This window comes from Dermacentor silvarum, chromosome 1 (genome assembly GCF_013339745.2).
Source record: "Dermacentor silvarum isolate Dsil-2018 chromosome 1, BIME_Dsil_1.4, whole genome shotgun sequence".
NCBI lineage: Eukaryota > Metazoa > Arthropoda > Arachnida > Ixodida > Ixodidae > Dermacentor > Dermacentor silvarum.
This window is the reverse complement of record NC_051154.1, coordinates 333,483,094-333,499,544: the sequence shown is the minus strand read 5'-3', so window position 1 is coordinate 333,499,544 and position 16,451 is coordinate 333,483,094. Positions and strand designations below refer to the sequence as shown.

Sequence of the window (16,451 nt, the reverse complement as noted above, 5' to 3'; positions counted from 1 at the left end):
GTTGGTACGTCCCATCATCGTATCCCGTAGCCTTTTTTTCTTAAAACAGTTTGGCCCGCACTAACTGGCGCACATTATACTACATACATACTTGGCTTCTTGCACAATAGCTGTTAAATGCGCCTGTGTCGTGTACATGTGTTGTGTTCAAGTTTGCGCGCTCGCGCTGCCAAGAATGCCCTGAAATATCTTCTTCTAGGCATATACTGAAGAAATCGACGCATAACCAGACAGTCAGCATCGCTGACGATTGCAAGAACAGGGGAGCCATAGGAAGAACCTCAACTGCACGAAGGGGAGTTCTTGACACCGACGCCACATTAGAGCGATCGACCGAATGCTGAAACGTCAGTGTGCTGGATTTCCCGTGCACGATAAGGGAGCGCGCGTGGCTACGATTTTCATTCCTCACCCTCCAATCTGCACAAGAACCCGAATTACCACAAATACAAACTTTAAGCTTATTTTTAATTAGGTATGTTACAACTGTTGACAGCATTGACCCCATCATTTTTTTAATTAGGTAGAAAAGGAACGCAAAAGAGCGGCTTATTTTAGCTTTAGCCCACATCTACTCTCCTCCCCTCTTGTACCACGCCCCCCGCCACAGCGGCTTAGCGGCTATGACATGTAGCGCTGCTATGCACAAGGTCACAGGATCGAATCCCGGCCGCGGCAGCCGCATTTCGATAGAGGCAAAATGCAACAAGGCCCGTGTCCCGTACATTGGGGGGCACGTTAAAGATCCCTTGGTCCACCACCACGGCATGCCTCATAATAAAATCGTGGTTTTGGCACGTAAGACCCCAGAATTCATTCTCGTATCACGCCATCAAACCTCAGTAACTGTCGGCTGCTGCTAAATATTTCTTGCGGTCACAAGTATCCCCCGTTTCTAATTCCGCGCTTTCGGAACTGGCGGTTTGAGCATTGTCTGGTGGGCGCCGTGGTTTCCTCCGCCGTCTCTTGAGAACGCATACCAGGTACCCGGTTAGAAACGCCACCAAAGTGAAGGCCAAGCCACTCGCCAGCACCACGATGCTCAGGGTGAGCGTCCAACGTCTCCGCAGAGTCGTCTTCTGGAAGTCTGCGTACAAGTTTAGAAATTTACTTTATTGGACAAGTTCATCGAACATACCGAGGAATGCACTACATAAATAGTTCGACCTATGGCCGAAGTGACCAGTGTTTTATAGAGTGGAAAAAAGCACATTGTGTTTGATTCACGTTTGTGTAAGTTGACCGACGCGAAACGAAAGAGTACATCTTCTGTAGGTTGTTCGGCACGTTATCTTGCATTGAACATATTGAACTATTATTAATACTACAGCAATATGATCCGCATATTCCAGAGACATCAGAATGTCAACAGTAGCAGTCACAACTGTACCAAGTGACAGATAATGAAGCTAGATAAAGCATAGGGAAAGTTAATTGTTACGTTTAATTGAAATGTAAATATAATAATGGAAAAGAAAATGAAAGTGGACGAAAAGATAACTAACCGCTGGTGGGGACCGAAACAGCATGTCCGCATTACGCATGCGGTTTGTATACGTAAAAGGTGCTCATTTTTAAGTTTTACGGAATATTTAGAAATCACCTGTGGCAGGTAGCATAATTCTTATCATTGAGTTGGGTTATTCGATGAGGCGGACATTAGTAGCACGAGAAATCGAAACACCTATTCAACTAATCAACAAATTCACTAATTAACTTCTTAGTTTATTACTTTGCGACACATATTGCAATTTACGAATTTTAGCCGGTGAGCTTGTCAGGCGTATCCACTTGGAATGAATCTCCACAATGACACCAGTTTTGGAGATACGCGCCATCAAACTCGCCGTAAAAATGCAGCTATTCCACTTACTTTATCACCAAAATGCTGCTTTATACATTGAAGCACCACAGTAACTGGAACGTCCATGTATTTCGTCCCACACTTTGGGAAATATCTCTGGCGTCATCCTGGAAATTCATTTCAAGTGGCATCGTCTCGCAAACTCACCGGCTTCAATTCGTAAATTAAAATACAAGTTGCATGTGTCGTAAAGTAATTAACTAAGAAGTTCATTAGTCATTTTTGGTAATTAGTTGAATATGTGTTTCGATTTATCATGCAACTAATGTCCGCCTCTTCGAATATCCCAGCTCAATGATAAGAATTATGCTACCTGCCACAGGCCATATTTAAAAAGTATGCTTACGCACGGTGTCACCGTGCGTAAGCATAATGTCCCTGATCGGTGTAACCATATAGTCACCATCAGGCGCAGCTGGCGCGGAGGACACATCGACGTGTGTCACAGCTTTAAGGGCAGGCGAGTGAAGTCAAGGCAACTTAGGTGGCTCGGAGGCGGGTCACTGGCGTCGGAGAGAAGGTGCAAGGCAAGGCGAAGACAGCCGGTCGAACAGTTGATGAGAGTAGAATGGGTGGAAAGAAAGTCGAGGCAAAGTATGAGTTCGTGAAAGATGTGGACTATGACCGTAAAAAGGACGACAGTGTGTCAGTCGGGGATGGTGACTCGGGCAGAGCACATGTCATTAATAGCGACTGTCCCGCCGTCGGCGACGCTTACAAATCGGTTCGGTGCAGGCGTAAGGACTTTGTTTAGCCGACGGCGAAGAGAGGCACTCATAATAGACACGTAGCCTCAGTGTTGATCAACGTTCTTACAGGAATGCCGTCAATATGAGCGTTCAAGAGGTTGTGCGTAGTGGGTAAAGTCAAGCGCGGATTTGTTGCCTAGGTCGTCAGTGCAGCTCCGACCAAGGCAGGAGTGGCAGTGCCGGGATATATTTGCAATTCAGCACCTACTGAAGCAGATCGGCCTGTCGTCTGGGGTTCTCCGCTCAACCGGGTTGCGGAAACGGTACGGAAAGTACGGGTTACTGCAGGCGAAAACTATCGGTTTCGGTGCAGTGTCCGGTCGGGAGAGAGAACAGACCGAAGGAAAGTCCAGGTTGGCAAATTCCTGTCGCACAACTGCTTGAATAAGAGAGATGGCAAGGACAGAATGGTCAGCGGCATGGTCGTGTGGTTGGGGACGAAGTGGGGCAGGACACGCAGCCTCAAGCTTATGTCGAGCGATGCGTGTCACGTTCTCATAGGAAGGTGGTTTACTGACGAAATTGGCGCAAGATGACGTCGCAGTCGTATTAGAGAGACGAGAAGACGTAGCAGTTACACAGCAGCTCTTGGCCTGCTCAAAGCGTCGGCATTACTTGATGATGGCGCCGATGGTGGAGACGTTGTATACGTGTAAAATGAGTAAGCGGAGCGCGTCATTCGCTGTACCTTTCAAGATGTGGTCAACTTTGTCAGTTTTGGGAATGTTCTCGTCCACTTCTCTGCAAAGATCGAGGGCGTATTGTATTTTGGTGACACATATGACTCGGTAGAAGACCGCGGGCGTGTAGCGAGTTGTTTTCTAGCAGCCAGTTTGCTACCTGACGAGTTTACAAAGAGATTGCGGAGCTTCTGCTTGAAAACTTCTCAGCTAATGAGTTCTTCGTGTGGCTAGAACCAGACACGCGGTGATCCAGCCAAGCAGAAGATCGCATTAGCCATCATTATAGTTTGGCCCCAGTGGTTGTTCTGACAAACACGCTCGTATATACTGAGCCAGTCGTCAACGTCGGTAACATTCTGGCCGGAGATTGTGCCACGATCGCGGGGGTGAGGAAGCACGACGTTCGCGGTAGCTCGGACTTAAGTTGCCGACAGCGACGAAGTGCCATCATTAGGAGTCATGGCCGAAAGCTGGACGGTGCGGCCGCTGCGGTACTCCAGTGGCGAAGTACGCGGAGCATTCACCTCAACCAAATTGTTACGTGAAGCACAGGCAGAAAGCTATTTACAAGATATATTTACAGTGTCACTGCAAACGCGATCAAAATGGAGATTGTTGTCGTTGCTGCTGCCTCAGAACATGGCTCGTACCCACGAGGGGGATTGGGATCCACTGAATTGATTGAAAATTATACCCGGCAAAATGCAAAATGGGGTAAAGGCAAACATTTAAAACGAAGCATGGAGATCGACAGAGATCGGTCCCACTTCGTCTTCGTCCTCTTCACTGCAGCCACACTGAATATCTATTTATATGCGGTGGTCCCGTGTCCATATAATGCCCGCGCCTGCGGCAAGTTACAATTTCGTCCAATTTCATTTTCCTTTACATTAATATTTCTGCATCTCAATAAACATAACAGTTAACTTCGCATGTGATTTCTTTGGCTTCATTATCTGTAACTTCGTATATATATGATTGTGACTGACAGAAGTGGAGCCCCTCAGTTCCCTCTGTTATAGTCGCTAATTAAAAATAATAGCAACTTGATTGATATACAGTGAAAGAAAGCATGGATCCCAGAACATACCACTTTTTGGTCACAACATTCTTCATATTCCAAATAAATCATAAGCAGTAACGCCGTAACATGTTCACATTACATCTCACTAGAAAATAACTAGTTTAACGAGTCATGAAAGCCACAATTTAGACGTTTGTTTTACAGCACAGAATGGAATTGTCAAGTGAGTTTCTTATATTTGGAAAAACAAGGGCTTTGTAACCATTACGTTAGACTCGGCTTATCAGGGCTGATAAAGCTATCACGGCTGTTTTCCTAAATCTATTTGAAAATCATGTTCACTGTCATGGGCGTTTCGTTTATCTTTGCCATCGACAGGAGTGATCGTTATACACCGCATCCCGAGCGAAGTACGCAAAAAAAAGGGGGGGGGGGACGAACAAGTTATGGTTGTGTTTGTTTTCTTTTCATGCAGAGGCTGGAGTTCCACAACGTGTCTTGGCTACTGAGAGTGAAAGGGGAAACAACAATTACAGCTTCAGTGCCTCCTTTCACTCAGCATACTTTTATTAGAGCAGTCACTTCGCATAAAGCATGCAGTCACGTTATTCATCATCATCATCATCATCATCATCATCATCATCATCAGCCTATATTTTATGTCCACTGCAGGACGAAGGCCTCTCCCTGCGATCTCCAATTACCCCTGTCTTGCGCTAGCGTATTCCAACTTGCGCCTGCAAATTTCCTAACTTCATCATCCCATCTGGTTTTCTGCCGACCTCGACTGCGCTTCCCTTCTCTTGGTATCCATTCTGTAACCCTAATGGTCCACCGGTTATCCATCCTACGCATTACATGGCCTGCCCAGCTCCATTTCTTCCGCTTAATGTCAACTAGAATATCGGCTATCCCCGTTTGTTCTCTGATCCACACCGCTCTCTTCCTGTCTCTTAACGTTAGTCCTAAGATTTTTTGTTCCATCGCTCTTTGTGCGGTCCTTAACTTGTTCTCGAGCTTCTTTGTTAACCTCCAAGTTTCTGCCCCATATGTTAGCACCGGTAGAATGCAATGATTGTACACTTTTCTTTTCAACGACAGTGGTAAGCTCCCAGTCAGGATTTCGTAATGCCTGCCGTATGCACACTCCAACCCAGTTTTATTCTTCTGTAAATTTCTTTCTCGTGATCAGGGTCCCCTGTGAGTAATTGGCCTAGATAAACGTACTCCTTTACAGATTCTAGAGGCTGACTGGCTATCCTGAATTCTTTTTCTCTTGCCAGGCTATTGAACATTATCTTTGTCTTCTGCATATTCATCTTCAACCCAATTCTTACACTTTCTCGATTAAGGTCCTCAATCATTTGTTGTAATTCGTCTCCATTGTTGCTGAATAGGACAATGTCATCTGCAAACCGAAGGTTGCTGAGATATTCGCCGTTGATCCTCACTCCTAAGCCTTCCCAGTCTAACAGCTTGAATACTTCTAAGCATGCAGTGAATAGCATTGGAGAGATTGTGTCTCCTTGCCTGACCCCTTTCTTGATAGGTATCTTTCTACTTTTCTTGTGGAGAACCAAGGTAGCTGTGGAATCCTTGTAGATGTTTGCTAAGATATTCACGTATGCCTCCTGTACTCCTTGATTACGCAATGCCTCTATGACTGCTGGTATCTCTACTGAATCAAATGCCTTTTCATAATCTATGAAAGCCATGTATAGAGGTTGATTGTACTCCGCAGATTTCTCGATTACCTGATTTATTACATGGATATGATCCATCGTAGAATATCCACACATTATTAAACCGTATCAATTCGGACAAGACGTGCCCTATCATGGCGTGTGCGTCACTTCTGTCGTGGCTCACAAAATTGCCGGCTGTTACAATAATTGTACCGCTAAAACCGCTGCAAGATAGTTCGTAAATGTATTCTCACCTCCTTGACCAACCAGTGTCTGGGCTGGGCTGAGTGTGCGGACGTAAGTGCTGAAGGTTGCCTGCGAATGCATTCGAACCGTGACCAGGTAGTCGGTGGCAGGGTGCAGCCTAGTAACAAATATAGGACCCATATCTCGGCTCCACAAGCTGCGCTCGGAGCGGTTGCTCTGCCCTGTGTCGAACACGTCGACTCGGAGTCGCTGTGAAGTTGTATCGCTGACGAGTACCACCGAACAAGTCAGCGAGAACGAGGTGTCTGTGTAGTTGCCGACGATGCACACTAAGCCGGAGTTCTCACCTGCAAAGACCGCACACGTGGTTGCCATTCCCAGGTTAGACCACTTAATGTCTTGCTGTTGTTGAATGAGCGATGGATAATGAAAAAAAAACAATGTTGTTCAAGAACATTCAAGAATGATCTTGAAGAGGCTATAATCGCAGTGAAAAAAAACAGCACTATGAATAGTAAATTTTACTATTATGTGAGAACGAGTAACCGTTACCATTACAAGCTTACTAAATGTTTCATTTATCTTCCTTTCAATAAAAAAGGAGGCATGGAACAGAAGACAGGAAACTTTCAACAGTAATATTATTACGCGATATGAAAACACACATATAAAATAGAGAAAGAGGGAAATAGGGAGAGAGCAGGCTGGCAACTGCCACCGAGAGGGGCACAACGCCTCCGTACTCTTCAGGAAGGAGGGGTTGAAATAGAAGACAGAAAGACACGCGATGACACTAACCAACATTCCACTATGGGATCGCCATGACTTTAAACGCAAACAGGTATAGTTATAAATCACAAGATTCATTGCGGATGATGCTTGAAAATAAGATGATAATCCCAGCGGTAAATTATCGGTGGACATCACTTCTATAACTCCGCGTTAGAGAACGAAACGCGAGCATATTGTACACAATGGCGAAACTACAAACGCTAGAAGCATTCTTCGTTTCTCGCTTTACCTCTCACTTAATATTGACTGCACATAGCAGGCACTGCAAGCATGAGCGAGTTTCATTTATAGGCTTCCATCAAGCCGTAAGAATTGATAAATACACCACCCAAGCGACACAGAGTGCTCTCAATAGTAAGTGTTCTAGTCGAATGCTCGGACACTGTTTATACTTGTTGCATGCACTATTCGGTTAAGTTGAGCATGCCGGAAAACGCGGTGCAGTAGAAGAAGAGACTATCCTGCACAGATCCATCTGGTCTAAAAACATGCTCTCATCATCATCATCATCATCATCATCATCATCACCATCAACCTATATTTATGTCTACTGCAGGACGAAGAAATTCCAATTCCTGCGATTACAATTACCCCTGTCTTGCGCTAGCTGATTCCAACTTGCGCCTTCAAATTTCCTAACTTCATCACCCCACCTAGTTTTCTGCCGTCCTCTACTGCCGCTTCGCTTCTCTGGGTATTCATTCTGTAATTCTATAGTCCACCGGTTATCCATTCTACGCATTACATGGCCTGCGCAGCTCCATTTTTTCCTCTTGCGCAAACTCCGTAATGTTTTCCTTATCTTGACAAAGCTGTTTATCCCTAACCGGAGCCATTCTTATCACGTTGTCTTGTTTCATCCATGTTGCTCTGAGGCCTGTCACATAAAGTTAAGTCATTTCTGCGTACAAATAGTGCCGCTAATACGGGTTCTAACTATATATATATATATATATATATATATAGTAACTGGATTTTTCAATGGGCCAAGCGTATTTAGGAAAATCAGAAGCACAACTTCGCGGTTATCTTAGGTTTATTATTAACCCAACAGTTTCGGTCGGTGGACCGACCTTTTTCAAGGGTCGGTCCACCGATCTTGCAAAAGGTCGGTTCACTGACCGAAGCTGTTGGGTTAATAATACACCTAAGATAACCGCGAAGTTGTGCTTCTGATTTTCCCATATATATATATATATATATATATATATATATATATAGGAAAACTCCGAAGTGGGCTAGTTGGTTCGACGTAATTAACACTGTTGCGCAAAACGACGAAGAGGCAGGGCTTGGGCGAGCAAAACAACACACGACACCTGAGCGCAACCTTTTGCGCTCAGGTGTCCTGTGTTGTTTATCTTGCTTAAGTCCTGACCCTTCGTCGCTTTGCGCAACAGTGTTATGTACGTACATACATACATACATACATACATACATACATACGTACGTACACACGTACACACGTACGTACGTACACACGTACACACGTACACACGTACACACATACACACGTACACACATACACACTTACACACACACACACGTACACACACACACACGTACACACACACACGTACACACACACGTACACACACACGTACACACACACACACACACACACACACACACACACACACACACACACACACACACACACATACATACATACATACATACATACATACATACATACATACATACATACATACATACATACATACATTTGTCCGTAAAGTTCAGAGACTGAGTCCATTAAACAAAATGCGTTGAACATCGAAATAATTTTTGCAGCACCCCTTCGAAATAGTCTCCCTAGCAGTCTATGCACAGCTTCCAACGCTTCTTGAGGTCTTGGAAACAGTTAGAAAACGCTTCTTTTGGCAGGGCTGTCAGCTCCTTTGTCGTAGCGTGTAAAATCTCCACGCTTCCCATCCAGCGACCTTTTAGGGCTCTCTTCACACGAGGAAACCTGAAAAAAATCGCACGGGGAGAGGTCAGGCGAGTATGGCGGATGGGGAAATACGGTAATGCTGTGCTTGGCGAGAAATTTTTATCACGCTGAGAGCAGTGTGCGGCCTTGCGTTATCGTGGAAAAGGCTCCATTGTCCAGATGCCCTTAAGTCAGGGCGACGGCGTCGCAGTGCATCACGCATGTGTTGGAGCACGGGGATATAAAACTCCTGATTCACCGTCTGCCCTTGTGGGACGAACTCGTGGTGTATGACACCTCTGGCATCTGAAAAAAACTATCAGCGTCGTCTTTGTTTTAGTATTCTGTCGCCGCACCTTTCTCGACGCCGCAGAGCTCGTGGACTGCCATTCGGCGCTCTGCCTCTTTGTTTGAGGATCGCATTGAAAACACCATGTTTCGTCTTCAGCAATGATGCTGTCAACGAATGCAGCATCCTTCTCTGCCTCGGAGAGCAAGTCAGCGCTTACCGATGCCCGCGTGTCCTTCTTGTCCTGTGTGAGGGAGTGCAGAACAAGTCTGGCATTTAGCTTTCGCTTCCCTAAGTACTCACGCCAAATTATGTGGCATGTTGTCTTACTAATGTCGAGAGCATCCGATAGCATGCAGACTGTAATGGTACGGTCTTGCTGTACGATCTCCCTGATCCGAGCCACGGTGTTGTCATTCCGTGAGGTTGCAGGGCGCCCCTGCCTTGTGTCGTCTTCCACCGACGTTATCCCCGAAACGAACCTCTTGTGCCACTCGAAAACTCACGCCCGCGATAATTTCTCGTTGCCGTAAGCGTCACGAAGGAGCTCATACGTCTGTGTGGCTGTCTTGCCAAGCTTCACACATAATTTTATGTTTACACGCAGTTCGAGGTGGACGTCATCTCTCCACATTCACTCACGGTAGAATGCGCAGACGACTAGTGACAAAGTATTTTTCTACACGTAGTGCCATCTAGCGGCTGCTACACCAATTAACATAAATAGCTCAGGTGAGCCCGAAAAGATGGCGCTACACATACGCACCAACATTTGTTTTGGGGAATCATTTCTAGAGAAGAAAATTAATCAGTGTCAAAAGTTTACGGACACAGGTTGTATATATACATACATACATACATACATACATACATACATACATACATACATACATTCATACATACATACATACATGCATACATGGGGTACGACGTAAGTACGTTGTTAGCCACACTATATTTTTCCAATGTTTTGGATCGAGCAGCAGCCAATATATATATATATATATATATATATATACTGCTTTTTTTTGCTTGGAGTGACACCGATTTACTTCACACAGCTGGCACAACCGCCTCCACGCAATCCAGTCACGTTACGCATGTCCATGTTTTGAAAATGCTCACGAAACATCTTGCTATAAGAAGCAGACGGACAGGGCATAATAAGTGTTATTGGGCCTAAAAAAAACCTAGGACAATTGTGGAGAGCTCTCAGCGCAGTGCAATAGCCGAAGACTCTATGTCCTCAAGAACGTGCGTCACAGGCGTTGTGTGGAATTGTAGCATGCTGCATAGACAAGGCTCAGCAAACGTGTGCGCTGGGGAATTATAATTCGCGCGTGTAATAATCCTACGTAATCCTAATATAGTGCCTTGACGGAAGTGCACGAGTAGCGTATATACGCTTTATTTAAGCGTACGTGAGCGGCTCTGGGGTGATTGAAAGATAATGATGCGTAAGAGCATGCATACGTAAACGTACAATGGGCACAAGTTTGATGGTCCTATAGTAGGCACTACAAACACCGGTCTTAATTGATATGCACTGCCATGCAATTATCTTGCGTTACAGGAGTGCTATAGCTTTGGAAGTCCTTCAACGTGTTGCGTTTGGCGACAGCACATCAGTTGTACAAGCCAACTTAAGAAAGTTATATCGCTGTAGGATACCTACCCTTAGGTGAGAACTTGAAACGACACCGCTTTCTCTGCGTCCCCACAGCATTCTCTGCCCAGCAGGCGAGGGCAACGTTGAAAATTGATGCATTGGCGACAATTGTTAGGCTTTCGGAATAAGTAATTTGTGGGCTCTTTTGTAGAGAAGGTGTCCCTCTTTCCTTGCTCGTCTTATTTGCGGCCTCTGCATCGTTCTCCAGCAGCCAGAAATAGCGCAGTGGTTCGCTTGGATCGGCTCGGACGTCGCAGGTGACATTGACAGCCTCGTCTTTTTCCACGTGGAATGTTTGGTCACCGTCGGACTCGCATCTCGGTGAATCTGCGTGGAGGTAGCATAAACAAGTTTTGGGTTAAAAAGTTGAATCTATGTACCGTCTCTAGAGCTATCTGATGTACTGTGCACGATAGTGAAGAAGAGTCGGTACCATATATACGCTACGGTGGTCTCCGACACTCTAGGTTTAAAACTATGCTGTGGCTTAAATTATTCCGCTTAAAAATACATGATAAAGTGGCCTGTGATACTGTCATTCAAGATGATATAAAGACGCCGTCAATGCTCACAAATTGTATCTGCGGCCTTTACCTGACTTTTGTTAAGGGCACCCGACCTTGCCTCATCGAATTTTTATAGCTTCAGTCCACCGAATAGCGCAAACAGTTACACAATCTGGCAAGCCGGCGAAGAGGCTTAATTGGTGACTGCGTCAATGACAGGTGCGGCCACAGGAACAGATTTTTCTTTTACCACTTTTTTATCAAGGCTCGCTAAGAGGTAAGGTAAGTGCATTGAAGTTGAAAGGAAGGCTGTGCATGGCTATTTTAATTGTTATCGCGTTCGCAAAATGAGGCCGTGGATAAAAAAAATACATTTTTCTATTGAACGCGCCTTCATGCAGGCAGAAACACTGCTACAGATATAGAACCTCCCATATCATGCTCACCAGTCACTGTGACCGGCCCTACTGTGTGTGACCTGTACTGTATGTTCATACTTTATTCTTTGAGATTTGTCATCTCGCTCTTTCTTTCCTCTTTCCTCTCCTCCTTCATATCTTCCATTTCTATGTTTCTGTCTCCTCCTTTCTGAAGAGTAGGCAGGCGTTGTGCCCCTTCCGGTGGCAGTTGCCAGCCTGCTCCTCGCTTTCCCTTTCCTGTCAAATGTATCATCATCATCATAAGCCTATATTTATGTCCACTGCGCGACGAAGGCCTCTCCGTGCGATCTCCAATTACCAATAATAGTAGGCAGTGCTTGCTACTGCGCAGTGTGATCCGATATAATAGAATCATCATTAACACACATGCAGCGATTATTTTCCAAATTCGAGAGCAATTGTCACTTTTGAATACCGAGTAAGCTACCATCGCGTTGGAGTATGAAGTACCGGGCTGCCTTTTAGGCACTTATAGCCTTCGGTCTTGAGTGACATTTCTGCGGTCCTTGTTATAACTCACAGTATTATTGGCACTAGAGAGCACAGGTTGCAAGCTTTTCCAAACATGCGCATTTCTGCGCATTTTAGTCTAGCTACCTGCTAAAGATGGGAATCAAGTGCTGATCATACGTATAATATACAACACTTTACTGCGAGCAGTGTGCTGGTCGCGCACAGTATATTCGAAGCTGTAAGCAGCAAGCGCTCAGTTTTGTTGAAAGATGAGAAACCTAGCTCGCACGCACAAAGCCATGTCACTTGCAAAACTAAGATGCATCCACAGGAGAAATTGATTGACTGAGTAAGTATTTAGTGATAATGATGACCCAAAGCTTATGGGGTGGGAGGTTAGAGGTGACTCAGGACACTCGTCTCTTCAGCACATGCTAGGAGAGAGTCTAAAAGGTTTCGATGCAAAGAAGCGCTTGAAGAGTGCCGGCCGGCACTCAGCGCACGGCCGACTGAGCACGTTGTGTCGAAAGAAAGGAATTGAAGCAGGAGGCTTGCTGGATCTGCGTGTGGGGCGGCACCAATGAGATACGAGCGCGCACCGTGAAGCCACTACTCACACCTGACGTGGAAGAAGAGCGGCGTGCTCTCGACAGACTCGCCCTCAGTGCTGGTCACTCGGCAAGTGTAGCTCCCCGTGTGACCGGGGCTAACGCGGCGAATCACCAGGTAGCGCGACGTCAGCACCACGCCTTCGGCCGGTTGTGTCCCCAGCTCGCGCCCATCGTGACTCCACGTGACATCGGCGACACTTGAAGCGGCGAGCACCGAGCACTCCATGTACACATCAGCTCCTTCGGTGATGTAGCTGGCGTTGAGGCCAGCGCCAAGTCTGACATTCACCTCGGGCTTATCTGCGTGACGAAGCAAAATTTTCAAACCTTGAAAAAAATTTACTTGTTTCTCGCGTAAGAAGTTAGCGATATATAAATCATATGCGTGGTAGGCGACTGTATTTCTCTAGTCTACGCGTGTAAATGAACTGTTCTTAAAGTTCCATTTTATTACGGCCACGCTAATTTTATCTTAGGTAATTCCACGCAGAAATCTGGCAAGACATTCTCATGGCTGCATTGAACGTCATACTGAAGTGCCAACTATTTAGTTGTGTCCATTGCTCCAAACATTGCATTTATGAGAACAAGGGCACCAGCAACAAACCTTACACAAACTGGAAGTTCACTTACTCGAAATGTTCACCGATAGGACTCCACTGAGAACGCCCCGACCACCCGGCATGTTGCCGTTGGTAGCGCGGCATTCGAGTAGCTTTCCCGCATGCTCCAAGAACGGCAGGAGTAGCAGGCTCGTTGTGACGTTGCCCTCGACGAGGGTGTAGCTTAGGCGATCGTCCAGCGGCTGTCCGTCCAGGAACCACGTGACGTTGGGCTGCGGGCGGCTTCCGGTCACCTCGCACTCGAAGCTTCTTGGGGTGTAGAAACCGGTGGCCATGGCCTGTTGGGATTCATCCACAGTGGACCAAGCAACTGCCTGGGAGTCACGTGACTTGACCTTCCCTTCCTGGGTCGAAAGCCCCGCTACAACCCTACCAGTGGTGCTCGTGGGGGCAGCGAGCATCACCCAGCCGGAAGCTTCCTGCTTGTCGTAAGGCCAGCTCCAGACGGACACCTCAGTTGGCGGCACTGAAAAAATTAAAGTAAATGACGTTGGTGTTCGTGCAGAACTTTCTGATAGATCCTTAACCCAATAGTTAACATTAGTAAGATTCTGCAGAACATTACCATTATGGTCGTTTAAGTTTGCAAGCATCAAACTTTCACAAAGACAAAAAAAAAATTTGAAACGAACAGGTTATAGCAAATGCCCCTACCACGGCCTCAAAGCCATTGGAGAGAGAAATAGAAGACAGGAAAGACAGGGAGGTCAACCAGACGCACGTCCGGTTTGCTACCCTGCACTGAGGGAAGGGGCATAGGAAACAAAAAAGATAGGAGATATAGAGAGCACAGTGTGGCGCACATTTGAAGGTTTGCGCCGAGTCTACACACGGTCGCCAAGACCTGTTGACTTGAGATATACTGCTACAGCGAAAAGCCTTTCGAGCGGGGCAGAATAATGAATGATAGAGAAACAAAACAAAACTGTAAAGAAAATAAAACGAGAAAAAAGTCCTGAAATTATAAGGGACCATAACGCTACTATAAACTACTCAGGGCAAATAAGATACACGGCCTGCATTCTTCTACTGACGAAGCACAAGGACAAGAAAGGAAAATAAGAACACAACAATCAGAGCCACTTTGAAATGATGCGATTTAGATCAAAACTAGGAATGTCAATGTGCCACTTTAGGGTGCAGTAAAAGGGCCCCGCAAGTGTGGCCGGCTCTACAGAAGACGGAAGACCACTATGGAAGGCAAGTTTTCGAACGAAGCGGAAACCAACCCCAAGGAGGTTGGTTCTCCCTCACATCGCAGATCACCGCGTGTGAGGGAGATTCACGTTGTTGGCAACAAGTTTTTGGAACAACAGGTAGCGCGATTTTGGCCACGAGCCTATACTAATGAGTATAATATGCAGCTGGCAGCCATCACGCTCCTTACACGTGGCTTCGCTCGCATTCATAGCCTCGATAGCGATGACATATTTACGCTGATATTGCGCTCGTTGGCGGATACATAGTTTCTCAAATGTGATTCGGTTATAGAAAGCCTATATAAATTATACACTGTAACTGTGATACACAGCAATATACCGCGATCAGTAACGTAACAGAGACCTAAGACAGAAGATGGCGTCGTGTTTACCGTTATTACTAAAGATGGTTACATGTACTTACGGAAAACGTCTAGAAGCACCGAGCTCGCAACGGACACGGAGATGTCACTGGTTGACGCACAGGTTACGTTCGCGAACAAATGCTCTCGAAGAAGCGGGCCCAACTCGAGAGTGTTCTCCCAGCCCCCACCGGATGTCGGCACTGTCCCAAACGTTGACCTCAGTGGTTCTTCATTTCGCCACCAGGAGAGTGCCAACTCGTGGTCCACTGCAGATACGAACAGCGATTTGCCTTAAACCCAACTGCAACGAAATTTCACTTGGGCTAAATTGCCTCTAAATGCTTAGCATATACTATCAACCTAATCGTGGCAAAGCCGCAGAGTTGGTAATTCTCTAATTTTCTCATTAGCAGCGTTTAAATAGCGCTTAAGCAGACGACGCGTGTGCACCTGGCGGCAAAGTGGTAGCGAGGCGGAAATGACAAACGTTGGAGAATCATACGCGACTGCTGATCTCTCAGTTGCGCCTAGGCGGCCAGGCGCATCGGTCGCTCAACAAACGCAAGTTGATGGGTGTCTTTCTCGGCATGCTTTCTCGTTGCGCACGTAAATGATTTGAACTGTTGAAAGAACGCCGACGCAATGCGTGGCCGTCGAGTGCTCGAACACGTACTCGAACAGAAGCGGCGGCTCTGTAGTACGCAACGCTGAGCAGAGGAAAACCGAACACATCTTTCTTCCGTGTCCCAGCGTACAGAGCGAAAACGTGCACCGCGGCGCAGCAGGCAAGTGCGACGTGCACCCGCCAACGCGCACAACGCATGTAAACTGCAGTTGACAAAGCTGCACAAGCTACATTTCAACAGCACAGTCACTTACCATAGAAAAATCTGCTTGGCAAACGCTTTCTTGGAATGACTGTAAGTACTATAAGCGGCGATGGCGCACGAAAACCAAAGGTAAGTTGTATTCAGGGGTGTTATTCTCGATCGATAATTTCCGGTTGTGCATCATCTTCGAGACATTTCGCGCGTCTCTACATCGGACGCGTCGAAATAGACGAATGAAAGCCTTTCTGACGCAGCGCTAGAAACGCTGTCACTAGGAACCGCATATGCTGCATTTGTCACGAAGGAGAACGCGACGTGGCGGGCATGGAGTAAATGCCGCAGCAAGCCATATAGGAATGCGATGCCGCCAGTGCAAAATGGGCGAAACTTAATCATGGCCGGAGCCCGGCTTATCTGGCCGTGAGTTTACGCGCACTTTGCACCGAGTGCACGGCCGTGCTATAATAGCCTATAATAGCCCTTCTTGCCCGCCGTGCCAAGCTTCAGCTACTTTTTAACCTTTACTACA

The 16,451-nt window shown here is 46.3% G+C and overlaps 1 protein-coding gene across 1 annotated transcript in view; it reads right to left on the bottom strand.

Annotated features, from left to right (window-relative positions):
* Positions 1–408: 408 nt before the first annotated feature.
* The window catches only part of LOC119443322 (hemicentin-1-like), a 39,474-nt gene continuing 23,431 nt past the window's right edge, over positions 409–16,451 (bottom strand). Inside the window, exons 2-7 of the mRNA XM_037708384.2 lie at positions 13,539–13,994; positions 12,912–13,205; positions 10,902–11,222; positions 6,260–6,559; positions 981–1,087; positions 409–420 (exon numbers count right to left, since the gene is read on the bottom strand). Of these exons, the coding sequence (XP_037564312.2) occupies positions 409–420; positions 981–1,087; positions 6,260–6,559; positions 10,902–11,222; positions 12,912–13,205; positions 13,539–13,994 (1,490 nt within the window). The remainder of the gene's footprint in view (positions 421–980; positions 1,088–6,259; positions 6,560–10,901; positions 11,223–12,911; positions 13,206–13,538; positions 13,995–16,451) is intronic.